At 30.6% G+C, this 25,622-nt stretch overlaps 4 protein-coding genes across 4 annotated transcripts; 3 read left to right on the plus strand and 1 right to left on the minus strand.

The window, feature by feature from the left end:
* Window positions 1-398: 398 nt before the first annotated feature.
* LOC127721758 (uncharacterized) lies at window positions 399-8,135 on the plus strand. Its single transcript, XM_052228559.1, has 5 exons — window positions 399-565; window positions 1,876-1,910; window positions 6,269-6,396; window positions 7,120-7,153; window positions 8,089-8,135. Exons 1-5 carry the CDS (start codon window positions 480-482, stop codon window positions 8,130-8,132), a joined length of 327 nt encoding a protein of 108 aa, XP_052084519.1. The 5' UTR covers window positions 399-479; the 3' UTR covers window positions 8,133-8,135.
* A 15-nt stretch (window positions 8,136-8,150) lies between these two features.
* On the plus strand, window positions 8,151-11,472 carry LOC127722416 (uncharacterized). Its single transcript, XM_052229287.1, has 7 exons — window positions 8,151-8,163; window positions 8,475-8,543; window positions 8,974-9,059; window positions 9,610-9,712; window positions 10,236-10,332; window positions 11,058-11,113; window positions 11,356-11,472. Exons 3-7 carry the CDS (start codon window positions 8,977-8,979, stop codon window positions 11,470-11,472), a joined length of 456 nt encoding a protein of 151 aa, XP_052085247.1. The 5' UTR covers window positions 8,151-8,163; window positions 8,475-8,543; window positions 8,974-8,976.
* A 265-nt stretch (window positions 11,473-11,737) lies between these two features.
* On the plus strand, window positions 11,738-24,771 carry LOC127722417 (cilia- and flagella-associated protein 251-like). Its single transcript, XM_052229288.1, has 22 exons — window positions 11,738-11,752; window positions 12,843-12,846; window positions 14,044-14,087; window positions 14,352-14,379; window positions 14,847-14,890; window positions 15,155-15,182; window positions 15,652-15,695; window positions 15,960-15,987; window positions 16,447-16,490; window positions 16,757-16,784; window positions 17,397-17,437; window positions 17,686-17,713; window positions 18,522-18,565; window positions 18,829-18,853; window positions 19,319-19,362; window positions 19,616-19,643; window positions 20,301-20,347; window positions 20,612-20,639; window positions 21,313-21,372; window positions 21,795-22,064; window positions 22,617-22,752; window positions 23,838-24,771. Exons 1-22 carry the CDS (start codon window positions 11,738-11,740, stop codon window positions 23,968-23,970), a joined length of 1,191 nt encoding a protein of 396 aa, XP_052085248.1. The 3' UTR covers window positions 23,971-24,771.
* On the minus strand, window positions 23,942-25,614 carry LOC127721756 (uncharacterized). The gene is made up of 2 exons (XM_052228557.1): window positions 25,395-25,614; window positions 23,942-24,948 (listed from the first exon to the last, which is right to left on the minus strand). The coding sequence occupies exons 1-2, from the start codon at window positions 25,579-25,581 to the stop codon at window positions 24,287-24,289; spliced, it is 849 nt and encodes a 282-aa protein (XP_052084517.1). The 5' UTR covers window positions 25,582-25,614; the 3' UTR covers window positions 23,942-24,286.
* Window positions 25,615-25,622: the final 8 nt, after the last annotated feature.

Consider the following 25,622-nt stretch of genomic DNA (forward strand, 5'->3'; position numbering starts at 1 on the left):
TTTAGTTTCGTAATCATGGTAATAAAACGATGTTTGGATATTATTAAGTAACATATTCTCGAATTCAATAATGTGCCTAATGGATAATTTTTCACACCCTTTTTGTCCAAGGTTCAGTTTTTTTAGAATCTTTTAAAGTGTCTTTTGAAGTAATCCAATGGCGGTTCACTGCAGAGGTGTGTACTTGTACGGATTGTCCGTATTTTACCCAGATTTTTTAATAAAATTACTCAATACGGATTCGTCATGAAAAAGTACAAATTTTCCACCTATCCGGAAAAAAATCATAGTTGCTTCCGTTTACGGCAATCGGTGTCTAAAAGGCGCTTTTTGACTTGGATTCGCCGCTCGTTAAAGCGCAAAATGATAGCAATCAAGGCTTATGCCATGGGCACAAGGATAATAGTTACGCTGAACGGTGCCCACTGGTCACCCTATAAATAGTGCTCTTGTGTGTAGTAATATTGTAGTTCTAACACATGTCTAAAAATAGAAAGCTTAAAATAGACAATTCATCTTTCTATTTAGCAATACACCATAGAGCCTGTCACCGTCTGTATTATCTGTCAGTAAAATTAACATACCGAGCAATTGAATACAATGAATAACACAAACTTAAGCATATTAAGTTTAATTAAGTCATTCAAAGCAAAATAATTGTTTCATCCATTTTGCATGATTTGTCATTTGTGATGACACGTTTTTTTTAAATGTTCGAATCACAGACTAGAAGGATATATTCACCCTAAGACTCTAAGTAGATATAAAAAAAATTCACAAAATAAATAATTCACTAAGGCCGTGTTCACACCAAACGTCGTGTACAGTAAACATGTTTACATTTGGTTTAATGTAATGTACGCTAGTTTCACATTAAATTTGTTCACATCTATACACCTTGTTTAGTTACATGTACATAAGATTTGTTCACACTCGTAAACTATATGTCATTTAAATGTTCATTACGTAGAACCGAATTCAAATTTTCGAACAACTTTTCTACAGTTAATAAACGACCACTTGACTTTAAAAAAGGGGGGGGGGGTGGATTTTTCCACAATTAGATTTAAAAAAAAATTTGAGACATTCAGACAATTATAGAATGAACAAATATTCTGAATCAAACGTTTTCCCATACATTATAGTGTTAAACATGTTAAATATTATATAAATAGGTACCATCGAAAAAAAACTAATTATAAACTTTCGCGCGAGAACTCAGAACCCCTCTCCCTTTTTTTTGAAGTAAAGTGGTTGCTCCTTTAAGAAAGTCATTTTGGATGATTTGCAGTAGTTTAAAGATGTCTCGATTACGCATTAAAAACGTAGGATTGCCATTAGCGTGCTTACAGACGAAGAAAAAGAATTGCTATGTTAAGGATCACTACATTTCTATCTCTTCTGTTTGTTTCAAGTGCTATTTTTTTTTTATCCAAGGAGTATTTGTCAAAGGGAGGGGAGAATGTTTTTTTTATTATTTCTAATAGTATTTTAACGAGTCTCAGATACTACACAAACAAACAATTAACCTCCCCCTTTTTCAGTAATGCATTTATAAGTGAATCGCTGTTTGAGTATAAAGACCAGTGGCAAATATTTCTGTCAGTGTGTACGTCTGATCGATTCAGGAAGACCTTTTCAAATGAACTATGTGTTCGGCAAAGATGATAGATGAGTCTTGATTAAATCTTCATGTAAACATTAAGTTTTATCAATGGGAACGCAATTATGTTTAGTTAATGTGTGAGTTACACTAACACAACACCGAGTTTAAGTCAATGTGAACACGGCCTAATCTTATACATGTAGTTGATGATATTGATAATGTTAAGATAACTTAAGCAATGGATGAACTGTATTTTAATATTTTTTAAGGATAATGTTAGCTGTCATAAAAGAAAGAAGTAAAGGTAAGTTTTTAAATCAATTCTATATTTATCTTCAAGAAGAAAGGAAATGCTATTGATCTAGTGCCACCTTACAAACGGAAGACAAAAGTTACACAATACAAAGTTAGGGATTTACCTACTTTAGAGGTTTGATCAAGAGTACCAGAAGGTTCCATATTATGACATTTACTTTTAATAATATTTTTCAATGATTTATCTCTTGAGCTTGAGAAGGTTTCTTCTGATGTTATGCTGATCTTACAGTTTTATTTGTCAACTCAACCAGTAACATATTTATATGTATTTATGAATGTAGACATTTGTAATGTTGTTAGCTATATATAGTTGGTGTAATTATATTAAAATGCCATTGAACAGTATTAAGAGTAAGGTCACATTCTAATCGACTTAATCCTTTTAATTCAGGATTTAATATTTATATAATAGTTGGACCGCTCACAGGACAGTGGTATTGACTAAGGTAGCGATAATGACGCGAAGGCGAGGTCATTATCGCTGTCATAGTCAATATTACTGTCCTACGGGCAGTCCATGTATCACGATAATGACCAGTTTTTTTTGAAGAACTATTATGTTTATTTCATTGAGGAACTATGTTTTGAAAATTTTCATTAATTCAAAATGCCTAAAGCGAACTCGAGTAGTTGACGTACGATTTGTATGGCATGGAGAGTGAAGACCAGTTGTAGGAATACTCCCATTCATTTTAGTGCAATTTTTCAGTATATAAATACTTAATCAAGTTCTCTTTAATTTTATTATTAACAAAAACAAATAATAAACAATTCAACAAATTAAATATAATATTAAAGAAAGGAACATGTTTTAAAAATGGATAAATCTCTCTAAACAGAGAAACCACGCCCCATTGGTCATTAACAGAGAAACCACGCCCCAACGGTCATTTACAGAGAAACCACGCCTCAACGGTCATTATCAGACGGAAACCACGCCCACCTGTCATTCTCATGTAAAAGTTCGTTAACGACCAGTTTTCTGGTCCGTTTTGTTCTGTTAATGAAGGATGGAATTTATTACTGAAAAATAATGAATGTCATATTACCCCTTTTTATCCAATAAGAGAATCTTATTCTGAACCGATATGAAATAAATAAAATTACAATTAAATTTCAAAGTAGACGTAAACCATAACATAAAACTGCTAGGAATCCAAAAAAATAAAGAGGGAGGGCCAATTTGCCGGAGATTTGTTTCATTCGATAAGATAGGTAAATAATGTTTTAAATAGCCCGATAGATGCTAATTATAGTACAAGAAAATACGTCACATTATTTATTTTTATACCTTGAACAGGTATTCCTACAAAAACAAGGCCAAGGCTATTGTTTTTTTAATATTGATTTTATTTTATTATTAACATCCTTTAATGCGAGGTGCCATACCATGTAAATTGTCAAGGAGCCAAATAATATCGAACTAATTCAAATCGTGATTTTCTCATTCTGAATATGTATATCTGTATTTGTCCTGGTCTTTTAAGGTTTTATCGTCTATAAGATAAGACAAGAAAATACATGTACATGTATATAAAATTAAAACCGGAGAACATCTTACATCAGTTGGTCATAGATCACCCTGTGTTACTACTTCATGTTTTATTGCCTTTTCTGTAATTTTAACAAATCGGCCCTTCGTTGTGATACAGATGCAACAGCTTCTTGATGTTTTACCTACAATCGCGATTTGTAGTGTAATTGATTTGTTCTGTTATGTTGTTTTATTTTTCTGATGAGTTAGGTACCCGTGTATAGAAGGTGGTAAAAATTTCAGTACTAGTATCTTTACAGTTTGTGATTTGGCGACAAAATTGTTGTTGACTGCATTTGTTACATATAATACCATGTTCAAAAAAGGTTTCGACGAATTGTTTTTTGTTGTTATGAAACTTGTATACAATGGCCTTATTTTAAGTTATGTGTATATTACACCCGCAACATGTAGGCTTAATTTCTATAGAATTAATTCTCGTGTTATTGGTTATGTACAGGCACCTACATCAATTTGACGGCAGTTGTCCCTTGGATATACGTAATAATGTAAACACATGAATAGAAAGTAATTCAAGAGTATGGACAGTCATAGGATTGCACACAATAAGCGATACATTATTTTTCTTTGATACACGTAAAATTATATACTAGTAAACTAACTGAATAGTCAAAATGAACCAGAATGACTCTATGAGTCAAGCAAACATCCGAAAAAATATGATAGAAACTTTAAAATTTAATATAACAACACAAAAAAATGCAAAAGTTCTGAGCGAGGTTCGAACCCTTTCTTCAAATTCATCATTTATTAGTAGTTCTGTGCTCTAATGGTGGAACTACGGCGATTCTGATCATTATGACTCTTATTTAGAAGGTATATCGGTACAATTTATCGATGTTACAATTTTTTCTTTAAAAAGTTGTTTTTTATGTAATAAGGACACACTAAACCAATTTCATTTTTGAAGTAAAAAGTAGTATGAATAACAACAGTCATAAAAAGCATAACTTTTTTTTGGTTTGAAATGTCCTTCTTGGGGGATTCCCTGTTTTTTCCACATAAAAACACCCGAAAATCCGGATATTGGATTTTCATCATTTTTTAGGGTTAAATTAACTATTGATCACACATATCATACTATATGTAAATCGAGATATTGATGAAAAAGCATTTTTATTTTTTGTTTTTATAGTAAATTTTATTCTGTCGGCACTTTTTGAAATTGGCCCTTCTGTGAAAAAAAATCCTCGGCATATTGGCCCTACCTCTTTCTTTCGTTGGAAAATTAAAATTACCAAACTCTGTGCAGTAATTGTGTGCATACTAAAATCATATCTTCCAGATTAAACAATGGTTACCTTTGGTCACCCTTCATATATATTGAAACTGGTTACTTCCTAACGCCATACCCCCCAAGGGTGACTGGGGAATAGAAGTATGGTCACCATTGGTCTTCCTCCGACCGGCAGTAAAACCCGTGCTAAAGTGGGGCGTCCGTTTGGCTGTGCGGGATGTACAAATTTGCAGCCACGTCCGGTCAGAATGGGGACGTTAAATCCGATGCCTCGTGTAAAGAGAGTGCCACGCTCTTTGCACGTTAAGAACCCTTGCAACAACTCTTTGAGGGGTCCGTAGGTGACCTGTTGGAAGGCTTAATTTCTGTCCCTATCCAATATACCCTCATTTCCCGTGGCAGTCTAAATTTCTCCGACCTTAACCCCTTAATCTATTACAGAACCTACCTATTGTATTTATTGTGAACTTGTTCTCGTCCTGAATATGCATGAAATATTTGCCACTGGACGTTAAGCAACCAACAACCAATCAATCAATCCTAACGCCATACACGTGACAGATATTGTCTTTCGTTTGCTGTCGGCAGTTTACATAGATATAGATTTTGATTAAAGATTACATCTGGTCGCCATAGAGATTTATTGACTGGTGCCCTCTGGTCACCTTTCACATATATTAACTTTGGTTACCTCTGGTCACCTAACACAGATATTAACTTCGGTTATCTCTGGTCACCCTACTCATATATTGACTTAGGTTGCCTCTGGTCACCCTTCACATAAAATGACTTTATAACCTCTTTTCCTACTTAGTTATTGACCTGAGTTACCCCCGCACAATTATCAAACTTGTTAACTTGTAGGCAGTTCACACATATACAGATTTGGGTAACATTTGTCCCCTACAGATTTATGGACTGGTGCCCTCTGGTCACCCCTTCCCATTTATTGACTTTCTCTACATTTGGTCACCTTACATAGTAATTGACTTTTGTAACCTGTGGTCATCTTACACATATATTGATTTTAGTTAACTTTAGTCAGGTGACAAAGTTATGAACTTTGGCTAGCTCTGCGACATTTAAACAGATATATATTCTTTGATTAAATCTGGTCACCCTACGCATATTGTCTTAGTTAACATTCGCTTACCTTACAAATATATTGACTGGTTACATCTTGTCGCCCTTCACTGATAGTGACTTTGGTTGACCTCTGGTCACCCTACATAGTTTCTGACTTACTCTGCTAACCCTACACATATGTTGATATTAATTACCTCATGTCATTCTGTAACTTGTAAACCTTTATTACCTCTTTGCAATTTAAACGGTTATAGACTTAAATAATATGGCACCTATTGTTTATATAATATTGACTGCGGCTACTTCTGGTCACCCTACCCAAATATTGTGATCTTCTGTGCAAAACAAGATTGCACTTCTGTTTTCGTAGAATTCCAAAATTTAAAAGAAACTTAATTGATGTCATTTGTTTCAGGTATTATTATTTGTATTACTTTGATTGTTAAAAATGATTATTTATTTAAAGCATTTTTGGAAACTATATGGGATTCATGGAAAGGAAATGCTGACGAAAAGTTTGGTACGGTGTATGGGAATGTTCTTTACGTATCGGATTTAATGAGCTTAAAAATTGAGGAGGAGTTGAATGATCAGGTAACAGTACTAATGGTTTAATTTATGTAATAAAGGTTAAACAATTTCAAAGATCTTGAACTCTCCTCTGAAACTACTGAACCAATTCCAACCAAACGTAAGCTTAATCATCCTTAGGGTATCTAAAATAAAATTAAATCTGACATTGGTGAAAAGGTTCATTAGGTAAAGCATTTTCAGACAAATAAAACTACCCATTGTTTGGTTGATGCCACTAAATTGCTAATTTTTGTGACCCCTTAAAGAGTTACTGGCCTGTAAGTAATTGTGTTTTCTTTTATGCCAAGAAATATAGTCACTATGGCTTAATAGCATATTGGTTTAAAATGCATTGTTTTGCCATTGAAGAAAATATGACAGATACCAAAAAAAATTAAATACCAATTTGACAATGTAAGCACTACTTTATTTCCATTGAAAAGCAGAAATAATCATTGATGAAAGATTTAACAACAACAAAATTGCAGGTAAGTCATTCAGGTTTTTGGAGGTCTTTTGATTTTATTTAGTTCTATAAAATGTACAAGGATTTTTTTAAATAATCTGTCTTAAACTGATAACATAATCATGGTACTTTATGTTATGTGTTATCTTGATCAAACTTGTATGTCTTCACCTTTGTGATATTTAGTTTTGTTGATGGTTTCCTTTGTATCATACTGATTGAAAAGATCTGACCTTATCATTTTCTTTTTTTTTTCAGATAATTAATCTTTATTGTAGTGTACTGCAAAAACGGACGGATCAGTGTGTACAGGTAAACGAATTAAAAGTATTTATTTAATAACCGTTTTATCATATTTCAGTGCATTTATTTTAGAGTTGACTGATTTTTTCATCGGCTACTTTAAAGCATGCTTATTTTTTTGTAATTTCCAGGATCAATTCATTTAATTTCGCTTTTTCTACATGATCCATTCCTCCATTAAGGGTATCTGAATTATCATTCTAAACTTGTTTTATGCATTTTTTATTCATTTCCAATTTCACCAAAGTAAACTGTGTATTGTAAAAGTTACTTTCGCACCCACCGCCCTTTTTGCAGAGAATGAAATATTTGTTCCACTAAATCATCTTTTATTTTTTCCCTTTTATGTAATTTAAGGTCTTTCTACCTTTCGGTTGAAAGACTTTTAGCTTTACTTAAGGATTATAATTATTATCATTATTTTGATATTATTATTTATATTTTGTGCGCCTTTTTTAAGTTGAGCTATTATTTTTAACAGATGTAGTTTTGACTTTGTTTTATATGATATCGTACAGCTTATGAGCTTTCGCCATTGCCCTAACGAAGACTTTTTACTCTCATTAATAGAGTTACCTCCCCAATCTCGATTTTGCGTGTAGATACATCTACTGCGATATTTTATTAGTTTACTCAATTACTCGTTACACCCTTATGATGTCATATATTATTTAACCGAAGCTATCTGGATATTCCTTATAAGAGTTATATCCCATTTGGAATTGTCGTTAAGGAAATATATGCACAACTCATTAACTATGAGAAAAATGAATTTACTTTTATTCCTCGTATTTTTGATGGGTAATTTCATACTGACTTTGAAGAAGTATTGAACCAGGCAAGAAAAACCTTATATAATTTCACGTTCCGATGTAATAGAAACAGTTAAATAAATCCAATGTTCTTGTCACACAATTTGTTTTATACATATTTCCGTTTTCCAGAAAGTGTCCCGTGCAGATTGTCTGATTCTGACCTCAATTTTTGAAGGGAGGAAAAACGTAACTTGGTTTAAAAAGGTATAATACTATATAATCATCTGTTATAAACTCTTTTTATATAAGTGCTTTTGATTTACACATAGATTACTCTTTTTACAGCTAAAAGCTGGATATTACCAATTCGCCTTTCACGTTTTAACAAAATAATAAGACATTCTAACATATTGATGATATATGTAAATTATCAAATGATAAATAATAAAACAATATGCTAAATATTGTATTGTGTATGGTATTATATTGCTGTTTATAAAATGTATTTAATGTTTCATCGGTCTTTTTTTTATCAGCTTGCAAGTTAATAATAACATTTTACAATACTTTTTTAGGACGATATACAACAGTATGACACTGTCATTGGGTGCATTAATGACGGGAAGTGTCATTGGGTTGCTGTGGTAGGTTTATTTGCTCAATTAATGTTATTAATTACACTATTCAGGCATTTTTCCATGAGGTTATAAGTTAATAGAAAAATGAGTTGCAAGAACAGCATTTCAGACATTTCGTTGAGTTTTTAGTCATGTTAGTTGTTCTTCTATAACTTAATTCAACTTACTTGACTTAATATATATATTTTCTCATACATTTTTCCAACTGATTTTGCACTCATTTATATGAAAGCATTTATACTGCATGGAAATGATAGTTAGAAAAGAAATATCAGATATAAAATATTGGCTTCTTCGTATAGAATATTATCAAATATTTGCTTCTGAACATTGAGCAACAACCAGTAATTAAGCAAAATATTTATTTTTTTATAAATGTTAATGTAAACAGATTTAAGTATGTGAAATTAAAAAGAGAGAATAATTTTTGTTTCAGGTTATGGATGTCCAACACCATATTGTGACAATTATGGACCCGCTCAAAATATCAAAGAAATTGAGAACATATGAAAAGAATTTCAAGTAAGATTGAAACTGTAGTTACATGACAGTCGTTTATTGCTTTAATGCATGTGATTTGTTTCAAAGTAAATTTTTATTTCTGTGTTTGATATATATACTTAAAAAAAAGTTTATAATTCTGAAATTTTCAGAAGTGAGTCACAAGTTATAAGGACAAATCTAGAGAAATATAATTTGTTAATCTAAAATGAAAATTACTTCTGGTTGATACTGGAATTGAACAATAATTGTATTATTGATTGCACAGCTTTTTAAATTGAATATAGCAGTAAGAACTGAAGACCAGTTATTTTTTTCCAAACGTTGTTGATATCAACTTTAAAACAGCTGCAATTATTTTTTTTCCTACATTAGAAAGGTTGGTCAAATGAACGGTTTTCTATGGAATGTGCAATATCTCCTTAAGTATCATACATCTAGCTAGACATGTAAGTTCTATGATACAGTCCGGGGTAAGGCAATGGCTGGCATTATGGCTATAGCCAGCTTGACTTTTTAATATATATCAGTTTTAAGTAACACATTTTTCTTTTCATATTATATTATGTAGCTACTTCACTAAAAGCAGAGATCTTGGTACATGGACAATCTGTACAGCAGTTGGGTATCCTCTGCAAAATGATTTTAGCTCATGTGGTGTTTATTGTTTGAAGGTACATAAAACATTGGGCTTTGCATGTATGAATTGAGAGTTAATAAATGAAAGTTCAATTGAAGCTTGAATCTTAAATCAATGATATATATATACTAATAAAGATCACAATTTTGCACGTAAAAGACACCCTTGTTGATTTTTAAAAAAAGGCAGAATCGTACAAACAAGATGAACAAAATATTGTTGTAAGTTGTAAACAACTTGTTTCCCAAACCTGTTTATTTAAATATGTGTAAACAATAACTTGGAATATATATCATGTAAACTATTTCAGTAAAATCCGCAAAGCACAAAGGTTGTGTGAAATTTAACCAAATCTATGATTTGCATAAATTACTTTAAATGTAATGGAAAGAAAAACAAATAAATATGTGGTACTTTTAATTTACCTTTTGTAAAAAAAACATTTTTATATCATTATTAGGCCTACATGAATCATTTCAGTAATTTAAACATTCAGTTTTGAACAGGCCATAGAAAATTTACAAAACAATGTGTACATTTAAGAATTATTTTTTTAGTTCCTCGACCGATACCTAAGTAAGACAGATACATCTTTGGAATTAAACGTCCAAGCTGAAAGATTCACAATTGGCAGTGAAATTGTTCAAGCTGTGCGTAAGTAATCAATAGAATAAAAGCATTTACTAATAGTACCGTATGTTATGTAAATACTTAATATCTTCTTGCTAGACAATAAGTGAATCTAATAAAAAGGGAATATGAATTTTAACATGTTCAATAATGTGTTTGAAATCCTTTTCTTTGATGTTTATCTCAATTCATTGATGATTTGTTTTTAATTTTATCTATTGTTTCTGACCAAATTTCTTTACGCTATAAATGATGTATTTATGTTTCTTTAATGAATTATTCATTATTGATATGTTATACTTAAAAATGTAGTTTGGAAATAATAGCTTAATAATTCCGGTTGTTTTCTGTAATAATTTCTCTCTTTTTTCTACAGCTCAAACTGTACTTATTTTTATGATATTCCATGTCTTATATATGTATGATAATGTGTTGTTGTCAAATATTACGATCTTATTAATGGAAATATAAACATGGAAAGTAGATGTTTAAAAATCAACTAGTTTTTGTAGGTCTAATTAAGTTAGCCGATATATTTATGCGATTGTCTTCTTCATATAAACTGCCGCTGTCATCAATGAGCATCACCATCATAATTACCATCTACGGGAAGGAACGTAAAAAATAACATCAACCAAGTGTAAACATTTTCAATTTTATGACTTATTATCAGCTGCTGCAATTTGTGATTTGGAGCAGAAGAATGTTGTTCCTAATTCATGTTAACATCTATTTCTATTTTACTATAGAAACAAAAGGTGCTGTTATGACATGCTTCTTGTGTGCTAAAGAACCAACTAACATGGTAAATATACATTTATAGATCGTTGATGTTCAACTTAACAGGGTGCTTTATTATTTTTATTGCTTATTTAAATACGTTTTATGGTTAAAATTGAAATTTTTTTAACAGAACCTTGTGATATTGTAGGTTAGAATATAAATGTTTTTTTTTATATCAATTTGATGAACTTTCACTAATATTAACATTTTTCGCAATAACTACATTAATTCATAGAATTTGAACATGTCTATTAAATATTGCAGAGAGCATGTTCATGCTGTAAAAGGAATTTCCACAAAAAGTGTATGACTCCAGGACTATGCAGTCTGTGCTCAATTTTTCCACCTGGTGAGTGCAATAGAAAATTCTACCATTTCTAATTTTTTTTTAAAGTAATACAATGAAATAGAATTTAATTTGCAAGGACAAAATGCGATATAACAAAATTGTAGAATGATCATTGTTCTTCCATTTGTTCAATAATTCTATAAGTTGCGTTTAATTTCATAACAGAAGTCGACTTATTAATTTTTGTAGATATATTCATGTTGATATTTCTTACATTTTTTATAGATTGCACTAAATGAACTTATTCTAAGATATCTTTGAAATCCAAAGATTTGTTGTTCTCACATTCAGACTCACATGGTAAAGGCAGACGTTTAATGTTCCCCCTCATGACTTAGTTGATTAATACAGAATGACGCTGGCATAGGTACCGTTTGCTTAGTGCACACTACTTTTTAAGTCTTCTTTAAATATTGTCTTTTCAAATGATTTTGTTATATAACTTGTCAGTTTCTTGTTTGCATTGTATAAGCTGTTGGATTTTATTTATTTTTTTGTTTCTTATATACAGATGTATGGTAATGTATAAAATACTGTGAACTTTTAGTTTGGTGTGCTTTATCCTAAATCTGTACGCTTCAAATATAATCAATGTGTAGTCAATATGCCACTACTTTTACATATTATAGTTCTCACTTAATGTTCTGCTTGACACAATAATTACAATTTCCTTATTTATTATCTCTGCTGTGAAGTCATGTATCTTTATCACAACTTCATTTCTATCCTGTATCAATTTTACATTACATTATAATCAATGATAGATAAACATAAATGCATGCAGAAAAAATAATAAAGCATGCTTCTGAATTAATTCCTATGAATATATATAATTCACACAGTTTTCGCTAGAAGTAAGTTCACGTTAAGCTATTAATTTTTTTATGTTTCACCCACACTTATTTAAAAGCACTAAATGGTTCGTGTTGTTCAAGGTAATCTATACTTGACAGAGAGGTTACCCTTTTTTTATATTGCAATTTAATAATTTGAGTATATATTTTTACTCTGAATTGTACTGACTTTAAAAATATTAACCTTTAGTTTCTCTTCATGGATTTTGTTTATTCTTTTTTTTAGAAAAAGTTAGACATTCAAAGAGAGGAAAAAAAGAATAACAACAGGTTTGATATCTATAATTGGTTCATCAAGACTACAGATGATTGTTGCATAACATTTTAAATGTTTATTCATTGAAAACACTTTACCATCGAATTTTCTTCCTGATCATCTAAAAAAAATGAACGAACTTGCAAAAATTGTCAAGAACATTCACAATTAAAAATCGGGTCAATTTATGCTTGTTCTCACTTGATACTTCTGAATAAATCAATTGATTTCCTTATACAATTATTATATTTTTATCTTCTTTTTTCAGAAGTCCATACAAATTTTAGATGAGAATGGTATGTATGCATTTAATTTGTTGATTAAATCAATTAATATGATGGATAATACCTTATGCAGATTTCAGATTTTGTTAACTCTGATCAACTAATGCAAATATTGAATTTGGTTACCTCTGGTTATCTTATGCAAAAAAGTATTGTATTACCTCTGGTCAACCTATGCAATTATTGGATTTGATTACCTCTGTTAGTTTTTGCAAATAGCGGCTTTTGTTACATCTGGTCAACTTATGCTAAAATAGTATTCGGTTAACTCTGGTTACCTTCTGCAAATATTTGAATTGTTACCACTGGTCACCTTCCGCATATAGGATTTGGTTACATCTGGTCATCTGACGCATATATAGGATTTGGTTACCTCTGTGTACCTTATGCAGATAATTGATTTGGTAACCTCTTGTCACCTAATGAAGATAACGGATTTGGTTACTTCAGGTCAACTTATGTAAATATTGGAATACGTTCATCTAGTCACCTATGCTGATATTGAATTTGGTTACCTCTGGTCACCATATGTATTTATTGGATTTGCTAGCTCTTGTCACATAATGTAAATATAAGGTTTTGTTACCTCTTCTCACCTTACCGCGATATTGCATCTGAATACTTGTGGTCACCTTGAGAGTGGTTTGTATGCATTTAATTTATTGTATTAAACCTTTAATATGATAGATATGTACACAAAGTTCATATAATGCTGCAACTAATATTCTTTTTGAACTTAAAACTTGCAATCGTTTCTGGTAATGGCCACTTAGGCTTAGTTGAACAAATCATTTTTTGTTTCTTGATTACCTTACACAAATATTTAATTTTGATTACATGTGGTCATTTTTACCAGAAATTAGATCTGTTAACCTCTGTTTGCCTTACTACAACGGGGTTACTTCTGGTCACCTTATTCATATATTGGATTTGGTGACCTCTGGTCACCTTATGTTAATAACGGGTTTGGTTACCTCTGGTCACCTTATTCATATATTAGATTTGGTTATCTCTGGTCACCTTATGGAAATACTGGATTTGGTTACCTCAGGTCACCTAATGCAGATTTCAGATTTGGTGACCTCTGGTCACCTTATGTTAATATTGGATTCGGTTACCTCTGGTCACCATATGCATATTTTAGATTTGGTTATCTCTGGTAATTAACATTTACATACAACTAGTTGATGTTTTTCATTTCATTTGTAGAAAGTTTTAGACAATCAAAGAAAGACAAAAAAGAAGAAGAACAGGTTTGATATACATTATGGATTCAACAAGAATATAGAATATTATTACATTAAGTTTAATGTACCGATAAAACTTTACACAATGATCATTATCTTTCATGATCATCTACAAACAAATTTAAGAAAAATCATTGATCTTTCAAACATTGCCAAGAGCACGGACAGTTGATAATTAAATAAAATAAAACTGATCCTCATAAGATACTTTTGGATAAATAAAATTGAATTTACTAATACAATTATCATATACTTATCTTCTTTTTTCAGAAGTCCTCAGAAAATGTAGATGAGAGTGGTATGTATGCATTTAATTCATTGTATCAAACTTTTAATATGATGGAAACATACACTATATTTATATAATGCTGCAACTATTATTCTTTTTGAACTAGAAACTTGCAATCGTTTCTGGTAAAATGGCCACTTAGGTTCGATTGAACTAATCATTTTATTTGTTTCTTGATTACCTTACACAAATATTTAAGTTGATATCATGTGGTCATCTTAGCCAGAAATGGGATTTGTTAACTTCTGTTGGCCTTAATATGCTAGAATGGGGTAACTTCTAGTCACCTTATTCATATATTGGATTTGGTTACCTCTGGTCATCTAATGGAAATATAGGATTTGGTGACCTCTGGTCACCTTATGTTAATATTGGATTTGGTTACCTCTGGTCACCTTATGCAGTTTTCAGATTTGGTTATCTCTGGTAAATAACATTTGCATACAACTAGTTGATGTTTTTCATATCATTTGTAGAAAATTTGAGACAATCAAAGAAAGACAAAAAAGAAGAAGAACAGGTTTGATATACATTATGGATTCAACAAGAATATAGAATATTATTACATTAAGTTTAATGTACCGATAAAACTTTACACAATGATCATTATCTTTCATGATCATCTACAAACAAATTAAAGAAAAATCATTGATCTTTCAAACATTGCCAAGAGCACGGACAGTTGATAATTAAATAAAATAAAACTGATCCTCATAAGATACTTTTGGATAAATAAAATTGAATTTACTAATACAATTATCATATAATTATCTTCTTTTTTCAGAAGTCCTCAGAAAATGTAGATGAGAGTGGTATGTATGCATTTAATTCATTGTATCAAACTTTTAATATGATGGAAACATACACTATATTTATATAATGCTGCAACTATTATTCTTTTTGAACTTGAAACTATCAATCGTTTCTGGTAAAATGGCCACTTAGGCTCGATTGAACTAATCATTTTTTTTTTGTTTCTTGATTACCTTACACAAATATTTAAGTTGATATCATGTGGTCATCTTAGCCAGAAATGGGATTTGTTAACTTCTGTTGGCCTTAATATGCTACAATGGGGTAACTTCTAGTCACCTTATTCATATATTGGATTTGGTTACCTCTGGTCATCTTATGGAAATATAGGATTTGGTGACCTCTGGTCACCTTATGTTAATATTGGATTTGGTTACCTCTGGTCACCTTATGCAGTTTTCAGATTTGGTTATCTCTGGTAAATAACATTTGCATACAACTAGTTGATGTTTTTCATATCATTTGTAGAAAATTTGAGACAATCAAAGAAAGACAAAAAAGAAGAAGAACAGGTTTGATATACATTATGGATTCAACAAGAATATAGAATATTATTACATTAAGTTTAATGTACCGATAAAACTTTACACAATGATCATTATCTTTCATGATCATCTACAAACAAATTAAAGAAAAATCATTGATCTTTCAAACATTGCCAAGAGCACGGACAGTTGATAATTAAATAAAATAAAACTGATCCTCATAAGATACTTTTGGATAAATAAAATTGAATTTACTAATACAATTATCATATACTTATCTTCTTTTTTCAGAAGTCCTCAGAAAATGTAGATGAGAGTGGTATGTATGCATTTAATTCATTGTATCAAACTTTTAATATGATGGAAACATACACTATATTTATATAATGCTGCAACTATTATTCTTTTTGAACTTGAAACTTGCAATCGTTTCTGGTAAAATGGCCACTTAGGCTCGATTGAACTAATCATTTTTTTTTGTTTCTTGATTACCTTACACAAATATTTAAGTTGATTACATGTGGTCATCTTAACCAGTTTGGATTTGTTAACCTCTGTTTGCCTTAATATGCTAGAATGGAGTAACTTCTAGTCACCTTATTCATATATTGGATTTGGTGACCTCAGTTCATCTTATGTAAATACTGGATTTGGTGACCTCTGGTCACCTTATGTAAATATTGGATTTGGTGACCTCTGGTCACCCTATGTAAATATTGGATTTTGTTACCTTTGGTCATCAAAACATAAGTCATGTTATGTTTTTTATCATTTGTAGGAAACGTAAGACAATCGAAGAGAGGAAAAAAAGAACAAGAAAAGGTTAATATGCATTACTGGTTCAGCAAGGCTATAGAATTGTATTGCATATTACATTTAAAATATTAATAGCACTCAACAGAATGATCATTGTCTATCCTGATCTTTTAAAGAACAAATCTTTGAAAATCATTGACCTTGCAAACATTGCCAAGAGCATTGACAGTTGAAAATTTTGTCAATTTTTACTTATCCTCATAAGATAATTATGGATAAATAAAATTGAATTTACTAATACAAATATCAGATGTTTATCTTTTTTTTTTTAGAAGTCCTCAGAAAATGTAGATGAAAGTGGTATGTATGCATTTAATTTATTGTATCAAACCTTTAATATGATGAAAACATACACTATGTTTATATAATGCTGCAACTATTATTCTTTTTAAACTTAAAACTTGTTATCGATAGCTGTAAAATGGCTTCTTCGGTTTGATTGAAATTAATTATTTTTGGTATATTTAATTGGCTGCATATGGTCAACTTTCCCAGATATGGTATTTGAGTACCCTAAGCAACCTTAAAATGATGTAGAATTGTGTTAACACTGATCACCTGAAGCAGATACTGTATTTAGTTATCTTTGGTCACTTTCTGTTGTTATTGGAATTCTCTTGACAGTTGACACCTTTTGCAGATTTCGGATTTTGTTATTCACTGGTCATTAAATTTTACAAAAATTGGTCATATGTAGTCTTAGATGTATGATCGTTTGAATTATTTTACATTTCTTATTTCCGGGCCTTTAATAACTGACTATGCGGTATGGACGTTGCTCATTGTTGAAGGCCGTACAGTGACTTATACTTGTTAATTTCTGTGTCATTTGGTTTGTTGTGAACAGTTGTCTCATTGGCAATAATACCACAATTTCTTTTTTAAATGTTGAGTTTTTTTTATCATTTGTAGAAAATGTGAGAAATTTGAAGAGGGTGAAAAAAGAAGAACAGGTTTGTATATATCATTGGTTCAAAATATAGAATACTATAACATTATATTTACTATCTAAGTAACACTGAACAGAAAAAATGTACATTATCTTCCATGATCATTTAGAAATAAATCTTAAAAATAATTGAATTTGCTTGCGTTGTCAAGAGCCGATAATGAAGTCAATTTATACGTATCTTCATTAGATCCTTTGGATAAATCAGTTGATTTCCTATACGATTATTTAATATTTAACTTCTTTTTTCAGAAGTCAACAGAAAATGAAGATGAAAGTGGTTTGTATTTATGTTATCATTTTTTAGTATGATGGATAGGTTCATTACGTCTATATGATACTGAAACTAAATTTCTATTTAAACTTACAACTTGTTATCGATAGCTTTAAAATCGCTACTTAGTTTTGATTGAAAAATTTCTTTTTCTCTTTGGATTAACTTAGAAAAATATTTAATTAGCTATAAGTGATCAATTTTATCATATATGGTATCAGATTATCTCTAGTGATCTTAACATGATATGGAATCGGATTACCATTGGTCATCTAATGCAGATACTAGATTTAGTAACCTCTTGTCACCTTATGCAGATATTGGATTTGGGGACCTCTGGTCACCTTATGCAGATATTGGATTTTAGGACCTCTGGTCACTTTATGCAAATATTGGATTTGGGGACCTCTGGTCACCTTATGAAGATATTGGATTTGGATAAATCTGGTCACCTCATGCAGATATTGGATTTTGGGACCTCTGTTCACCTTATGCAGATATTGGATTAGAGTTCCTGGTCACCTTATGCAGATATTGGATTTGAGGACCTCTGGTCTTCTTATGCAGATTTCCGATTTGGGGACCTCTGGTGACTCTATGAAGAAATTTGATTTGTTATATATCTGTTCACCTTATGAAGATATATGATTTGGGGACCTTTGGTCACCTTATGCAGATATTGGATTTGGGAACCTCTGGTCACCTTATGCAGATATTGGATTTGAGGACCTCTGGTCACCTTATGCAGATTTCAGATTTAATTAACTCTGGTCATCAAAACATAAGTCATGTTATTTTTTGTTATTATTTGTAGGAAATGTAAGACAATCGAAGAGAAGGAAAAAAGAACAAGAACAGGTTTGATATGCATTACTGGTTCAGCAAGACTATAGAATTGTATTGCATATTACATTTAAAATATTAATGATCTCAACAGAATGAACATTGTCTATCCTGATCTTTTAAAAAACAAATCTTAGAAAATGCTTGAACTTGCAAACGTTGACAAGAGCATTTAAAGTTGATTATTAAGTCAATGTATACTTACCCTCATTATATTATTTTGGATAAATCAATTGATTTCCTAATGTAATCATTATATATTTTATCTTCTTTTTCAGTCACTAGAAAATGTAGATAAAAGAGGTATGTATGCATTAAATTTGTTAAATATAATTCTTATTTATGATGGATAAGCGCCTTGTGTCTATATAATACTGCAACTATTATTCTATTGAAACTTTAAACTTGTTACTAATTTTGTGAAATGGCATTTAAGGTTTAATTAAAAAAAACATTTTTCTTTTGGGATAACCTTATAAAAATTTAAATTGGCTACATGTTGTCAACTTTACAAGATATGGTATATGGTAACCTCTGGTCATCTGAACAACATATAGAATTTGGTTACCTCTGGTCACCTTACGACGATATTGAATGTGTTTACTTACCTCTGGTCACCTTACGACGATATTGGATTTGTTTACCTCCGTTCATTTCATGCATATATTGGAAATCTCTGGCCACCCTATGTATTATTCGAATTTGGTTATTTCTTGTCATCAATATTTACCTACAACTGGTCATGTTGTGTTTTTTTTATCATTTTAGAACATGCTAGAAAATCAAAGAGAGGGAAAAAAGAAGAAAAACAGGTTTGATATACATCATGGGTTCAACAAGAATATAGAAAAGTATTATATATTACTTTTAATATTTTATTACAATTAACAGAATGAACTTTGTCTACCATGATCATCTATAAAACAAACGTTAGAGAATGATTTAATTTGCAAACGTTGCCAAGAGCATGTTCAGTTGATAATTGATACTTATCCTCTGTAGATATTTTTGATAAATCAATTGATTTCCTTATACGATTATTGTATTTGTTATCTTTTTTTTCAGAAGTCACTAGAAAATGTAGATGAAAGAGGTATGTACGCATTAATTTGTGATATATAATCATTATATATGATGCATAAGTACATGAAGTTTTTATAATACTGAAATTATCATTCTATTCTAACACAAAACTGGTTATCATTTTTTGTTAAAACGGCTACTTAGGTTTGATTGAAAAGTAAATTCAATATTCTTTTAGAATTTCCTTACAAAATTCTTAATTTTGGATACATGTGGTCATCTTCCCAAGATATGGTATCTGGTAATTACTGGTCACTTTTAAAAGATATAATAGGGTTTTGTTACTGTTGGTCACCTGATTTAAATATAAGTTTTGGTTACCTAAGTTTATGCAGATATTGTAATTATCTGGTCATCTTCTGCATATTTCGGATTTGGCTTCCTCTGGTCACCTTATGCAGATAATTGATTTGGTTACATCTGGTCATCTTATTCATACATGGGATTTGGTTACCTCTGGTCACCTTCTGTAGATTTCAGATTTTGTCACCTCTGATCACCTTATGTTGATATGAAATATGGTAACCTCTGGACACACTTACGCAAATAAAATTTGTTTTATTTAGTCTTTTATAACAGAAAATGAAACAATTAATGTTAATATAAATTGCAAAAAAATATCAACATTTACATTTGAATGGTTCATGGTTTTATTTCTTTTCATTAGTAGATAATGTTAGACAACCGAAGATCCAGAAAAAAGATGAAGATCAGGTTAGATATACATTCTTGGTTCAGGGAGAATATGTTATATTGTTATATTAATTTCAATATATTAATAACCATTAAAAAATGTACATTGTCTTTCAGAGTCGTCTAAAAAACAAATCTTAGAAAACAATTAAAATTTCTTACTTTGTCAAGAGGATTTTTACAATTGATTATGTAGACAATTTATACTTATCATTATTAGATAATTTTTGATAAATCAATTGATTTCCTAATACAATCATTATAATTTTTATCTTCTATTTTTAGAAGTCAACAGAAAATGTAGATGAGAGTGGTATGTATGCATTTAATCATGATGGATAAGTTCATTAAGTTTTATGACACTGAAACTATCATTCTTTTTGAACTTAAAACTTGTTATTGATATTTGTAAAAATGCTACTTAGGTTTGATTGAAAAGTAATTTCATTTTCCTGTTGAGATTACTTTACAAAAATATTGAATTGGTTACATGTGGTCAACTTAACAAGATATTGCCAATTTCATCAAAATTGAATGGGCAAGATGTGGCGCCATAGTTAAATTTATGAACATTGAAAAAGGTGACAAAAATGTAGGGAAATTGACCAAAATGAATTATTTTCCTATTTTAGAATGATATATTTTTAAATATGAAGCATATAATAGTTTTTGTTATACTTTATATAAAGAAAACAATTGAAGTTTTTAATATACTTCTTCACAGGGCAGGCTTTGGAGTTGACTGGCTCAACCCCCAACCTAATTTTATTTAGGAGATATTGGGGTAGAAAAATGTCACTTTGTTTCTAAAAATGGTATCATAATGATCAAGACATTGATATTATGTAGTTATTTTGTACACAAAATCAATGCAACCACCAGGAATTAATTACCGAAGATAACTAGGATTACATTTTATGATTAAAGTAATTGTGTTTTGATTGGTTTCTTATCAATTATCCTGAATAATACTCTTATCTCAACAGGTACAAGTGAGACGACGGATTGGAATGAGATTACTTCTTTTGAGGAGTTTAGGATTGCAAGTATGTACATTATATTTTTTTGATCATTTGCATACCATGATCACCAACAATCTATATTTCACCTCAACAATCATTATATTTAGCACTTCATGGATTTGGATATGAATCATTACTTGTTTTATTATTGTCTTTCCAATTACTTTTTATGAATAACAAAGCTAAATGTCCTGTGTGATGACTGTACCTTCACATTTTCAGGAATGGCTTTTATCTGTTTAGTAACAACCTATACATATACTAGTTTGATATTTACTTGGTAATTTTATACATTTAGAAGCTCCCTGTATCATTTATTTTTACATTGTGCCTTAAATAATTCAAGTCATTGATTTCTTTTAATAGGCTAACAAAAACACAATTTTAAGTTTCTCATTAATCTTATCATAAGGGTTCATGATTATTTTCCAATTTATTTTAAAAAGACATTAGACCTGTGAGAAGTAGACTACAGTCAATGAAAACAAACAAAACGGAGAAAAGAATGATTTATATGGTGAAGGGAGATGAAATCACGGCCAGAGTCCAGGGACCAGACAGAATGTCAGTTCACCAGATAGGTGATTACTTGACAATAGGGAAATCAAATACTACTCAACAAAATCGAAAGGAACTTTCAAGACTAGTCAATTTGATTCCAAAACCAACAAACATAGTGCCACCGATCACATCAGCCTGGTCCATGTTAACAAACGGTAAGACTTTAGTGAATACACTTGATTCTCAAAGAAAACAGTTTATGCTGGTTAAAACACATAAATTGATGATCTCGTGTTTTTTTAAGCATTGATTGATTAGAAGGTAAGGAATGGTGAATGGGTCGAAAGGAACAATCAAACTGAAATTTGGAGAACAAACTGACAAAGCTGAGCAAAAAAATTTTAAAAAATGATGGAAAGTCAAAAATGCAATCATTATAATTCAATATAGAAAAAAATAAAACTGAGCAACATAAACCCCATAAAAAACTAGGGTGGTCTCAGGTTATCTATATTGGTTAGCAGATCCAGCTTATTATGTGGTGCCCATAATATTGTTCATGCTTGAGTTTATGATCCCTTGGTACATAACTGTATCTTTTGAAATCATATGTCTACTGTGAATCATATACATGTCGCTTTGCCAATCTGTAAGACATTTTTTTAAGTTGTAAGAACTTTCATAACGGTGCTTAATATGTCTTATTACATATATTTATCAGCTTAACTGCAAGAAAAGATCACAACTGTATTTCACTTCATTTTCAGGTGATGTTGACTATCAAGTTCAATCTTTAAACACTTTGACCGAGGCTCTTGTTGACAAAGAAGCAACCAAAAAGGCTGTATGCAAAAAAATGAAAGGGACATCTGCCCAAAAAAAGGGTGACATTGAAAAAACTAAGTAAGTGTTTGAGGAGAATTCAATTGTTCAGATTTTATGAACATTGGATTTATAATGGCTACAAAGGCAATCGTCTTCTTGACATCTTTATTACATACTAAGAGTATGGAATAAAATACACAATAGAAAATGCAAACATCTAGATTAACATGAAATATATAAAACATACATTTTCCAAATACCATGATCATTATGTATTTATCTTCTCAACAATCAATTATAAACTGAGTTCTCATCTATTCAATTGATTGCTTATCTGTTTCAATAATTATTCTAGACTAAATTTGTGGCAAAATTCAGATCATAAATTCATAATCAAGTCTATAATGCAATCTATCTTTTTACACTCGAGGTCTATATATAGAAAATGAACAATTGTGTTAAAAGCGAATGGAAATGTGTAGTTATCATTTTAATATACAGTCAAACACAAACATACTACCAGCTGTTTAAAAACAGATTTCGTTTTAATATAACTTTATGGACACAGGGATTATGTCAAAGAAACAACAACCCGACCAAAACGTAAAAAACAACTCAAGGTTTCACATTTCTCTGTGTACTAAATAATAAACTTTTCAAAGCAAAATGACATGGAATCAATCATTTTAAAATTAATAGCATCGTTAGAATACTAACTATAAAATCATATACAATCTACTTCTTACTGGTCATAAACTTGAAACAATCCACACTACATGTTTATCAGAAAGCTAGGTAGAACAATTGACTTATAATTATTGATGTACAAATTACTAATGTATAACATTGCTATTCTCATTTATTTTCCAACGGTTTAACATGCTCTATTTTGTTGTAGCTAGGAAACATTTGAAATTATTGAATACAATTTTTGTTAGTAATGACATAAATTAAGCATTATAGTATTAACATATTAAAACATTTAAAAAAAATATTTAAGTCAATAAAATAAAATGCATTCTTGTAAATTAAGTCTTTTATTTGCTTAGATTAAGTGATTCTTATTAAAACTAGAATAATTAAGATGGTGTCATTATATAAAATTGTGTAGGTAAAGAAATGTCCTATAATAATTAAATTGCTGTCTTAACTTATATTTGCAGAGAAATTGTTGGCCATGTTATAGCCGAACTAAATAAAACTAATGTAAACAAGGCAATGCATGGGAAAATTTTTGAGGCCTTTTGGAAGACAATACAGACAATGCTGCCAGGTAATGATTTATTAGACACATGACACGTATTATCTTAACTTAAAACATATTTGATCATTTGCTTAAAAAATATAACCTACTTGAGACAACAAACAGACCTAGTCCAATGTAATAATTAGCCAAGTTATCTGCTTGACAAAATCATCATTAGGAATAGGTATTTGTTATATTAAATTATATCCATTTGTTCACATCAGTATCTTTGCAAAACATTTCAAGAGCAAACTGTATATGTCCTACTTTTAAAGCATTTAAGCACCTATGTAACATATACAATTTTTGAACGAATATCTAGAAAAGGCAGTTTTTCAAAATCAGTATAATATTTCATTATTTTTTTCATTGAAATGGTTTACGAATGGATCCTTTCTTTCTGTGCGTAGATTTGAAACTGCCATCATCATTAACTTTACGCCCCCGTTTTTTCAGAACACACTTTCGGCTTACTGAATAGTCATGATCAGTTTTTGGACTTTTGGATTTTCTGCTTGGAAACAGCGGTTGCCGCTTTCGCTTTCTTGTTGTTTTGGAAAAGTTGGTTGTCTTACAAATATGTAATGCCGTTGTGAGTGCTTGACAAATAGCTTTCTTTTTTTTCACGTCAATTGTCTGGAAATTTTTATTGTTTACATATAAATTGATTTCCTCAATTTTTCTTTTAATAGCCTGGTCGGTTGTTTCTTTGTCTTCAATTAATTGTTGTTTTGTTTCATCAATTGAGGTAGACTCTATGTCAGGTGATGGAACTACCAGTTTTGCTACCATCACACAAACACAATGTTTACCATGGCTATTGGCAAAACATGTACATTTGAAAGAGGTCAAATTAACAACTGATACATTTCCCAATCTTGACAAAACCTCTACCTGGTTGTTATCTCTGTCATAAAAATATTGTTCTGCATTAAATACATCCATTGCTTCTGATCTGCGCACTACAGTAAGGTCGATGTTCCTTTTAGAAGCAATCAATTCAGCTAAATGAACATGCTTACACATTCCTGAAAAATAGTAGAGAATGGAACATAAATAACTTGTACCTTTATGGTTCACTTTCAATTGTACAAACTTTAAACAAAACCACTAATGAACGTTGAGTAAAGATTTACTTAAATTGGATCGCATTGTTTTAGAAAATTTGATGAGGAAAATGATTATTTGCACTTGTATAACCTGATGACGGTTGATAATGCCTTGTTGGAAGACAAAAACAATCAAAACCGAGGAGACTCATAAAACCATAAGACATTTACAACAACAGTAAAAAACAATAATAAACAACACGAATTCCACTGAATACCTGAAGTGAAATTAGGTGCCTTAGAAGGATAAGCATTTCCGGGAACCATATACGGTACCCGAAATTAATAATCTTGATTTCAACAATTCATACTTGATGGTGTACTTTTAAACATTGTTGGACTGACTTAAGATGCTAAAAAAATACCTCTTGTTGTTGCTGCTGGACAATTGCACACTTCATTGACAATGTCCACATTATAAATCGTCCCAAATGCTGTCTGTGATGGAACAGTGCATTCTGTGGATGAAGTCCATTGCACAGTTTGGTCGAGTCCTGCCTTGAGCATATTCTCTGCTGTCAATTTACTTTTGTCTCCCCTTTGTCCTCCCATATTTTTCAGGCGACCAATCTTTGCGAGTTCATCCAGATAAC

Source organism: Mytilus californianus, unplaced genomic scaffold, assembly GCF_021869535.1.
Source record: "Mytilus californianus isolate M0D057914Y unplaced genomic scaffold, xbMytCali1.0.p SCAF_12, whole genome shotgun sequence".
In the NCBI taxonomy this organism is placed as follows: domain Eukaryota; kingdom Metazoa; phylum Mollusca; class Bivalvia; order Mytilida; family Mytilidae; genus Mytilus; species Mytilus californianus.

Excerpts from the sequence above, each read along its gene's own strand:
- LOC127721758 (XM_052228559.1), top strand. The coding sequence starts at position 480 with ATGTCTAAAAATAGAAAGCTTAAAATAGACAATTCATCTTTCTATTTA. Across the intron at positions 6,397-7,119 it reads AGGAGGAGTTGAATGATCAG|TGTACTGCAAAAACGGACGG; the intron begins GTAACAGTACTA and ends TCTTTATTGTAG. Across the intron at positions 7,154-8,088 it reads GGACGGATCAGTGTGTACAG|AAAGTGTCCCGTGCAGATTG; the intron begins GTAAACGAATTA and ends TCCGTTTTCCAG.
- LOC127722416 (XM_052229287.1), top strand. The coding sequence starts at position 8,977 with ATGGATGTCCAACACCATATTGTGACAATTATGGACCCGCTCAAAATA. Across the intron at positions 10,333-11,057 it reads TGAAATTGTTCAAGCTGTGC|AAACAAAAGGTGCTGTTATG; the intron begins GTAAGTAATCAA and ends ATTTTACTATAG. Across the intron at positions 11,114-11,355 it reads CTAAAGAACCAACTAACATG|AGAGCATGTTCATGCTGTAA; the intron begins GTAAATATACAT and ends TAAATATTGCAG.
- LOC127722417 (XM_052229288.1), top strand. Across the intron at positions 18,854-19,318 it reads AGAAAATGTAGATAAAAGAG|AACATGCTAGAAAATCAAAG; the intron begins GTATGTATGCAT and ends TTATCATTTTAG. Across the intron at positions 22,753-23,837 it reads GGTGACATTGAAAAAACTAA|AGAAATTGTTGGCCATGTTA; the intron begins GTAAGTGTTTGA and ends TTATATTTGCAG.
- LOC127721756 (XM_052228557.1), bottom strand. The coding sequence starts at position 25,581 with ATGGGAGGACAAAGGGGAGACAAAAGTAAATTGACAGCAGAGAATATG. Across the intron at positions 24,949-25,394 it reads TCCAGCAGCAACAACAAGAG|GAATGTGTAAGCATGTTCAT; the intron begins GTATTTTTTTAG and ends ACTATTTTTCAG.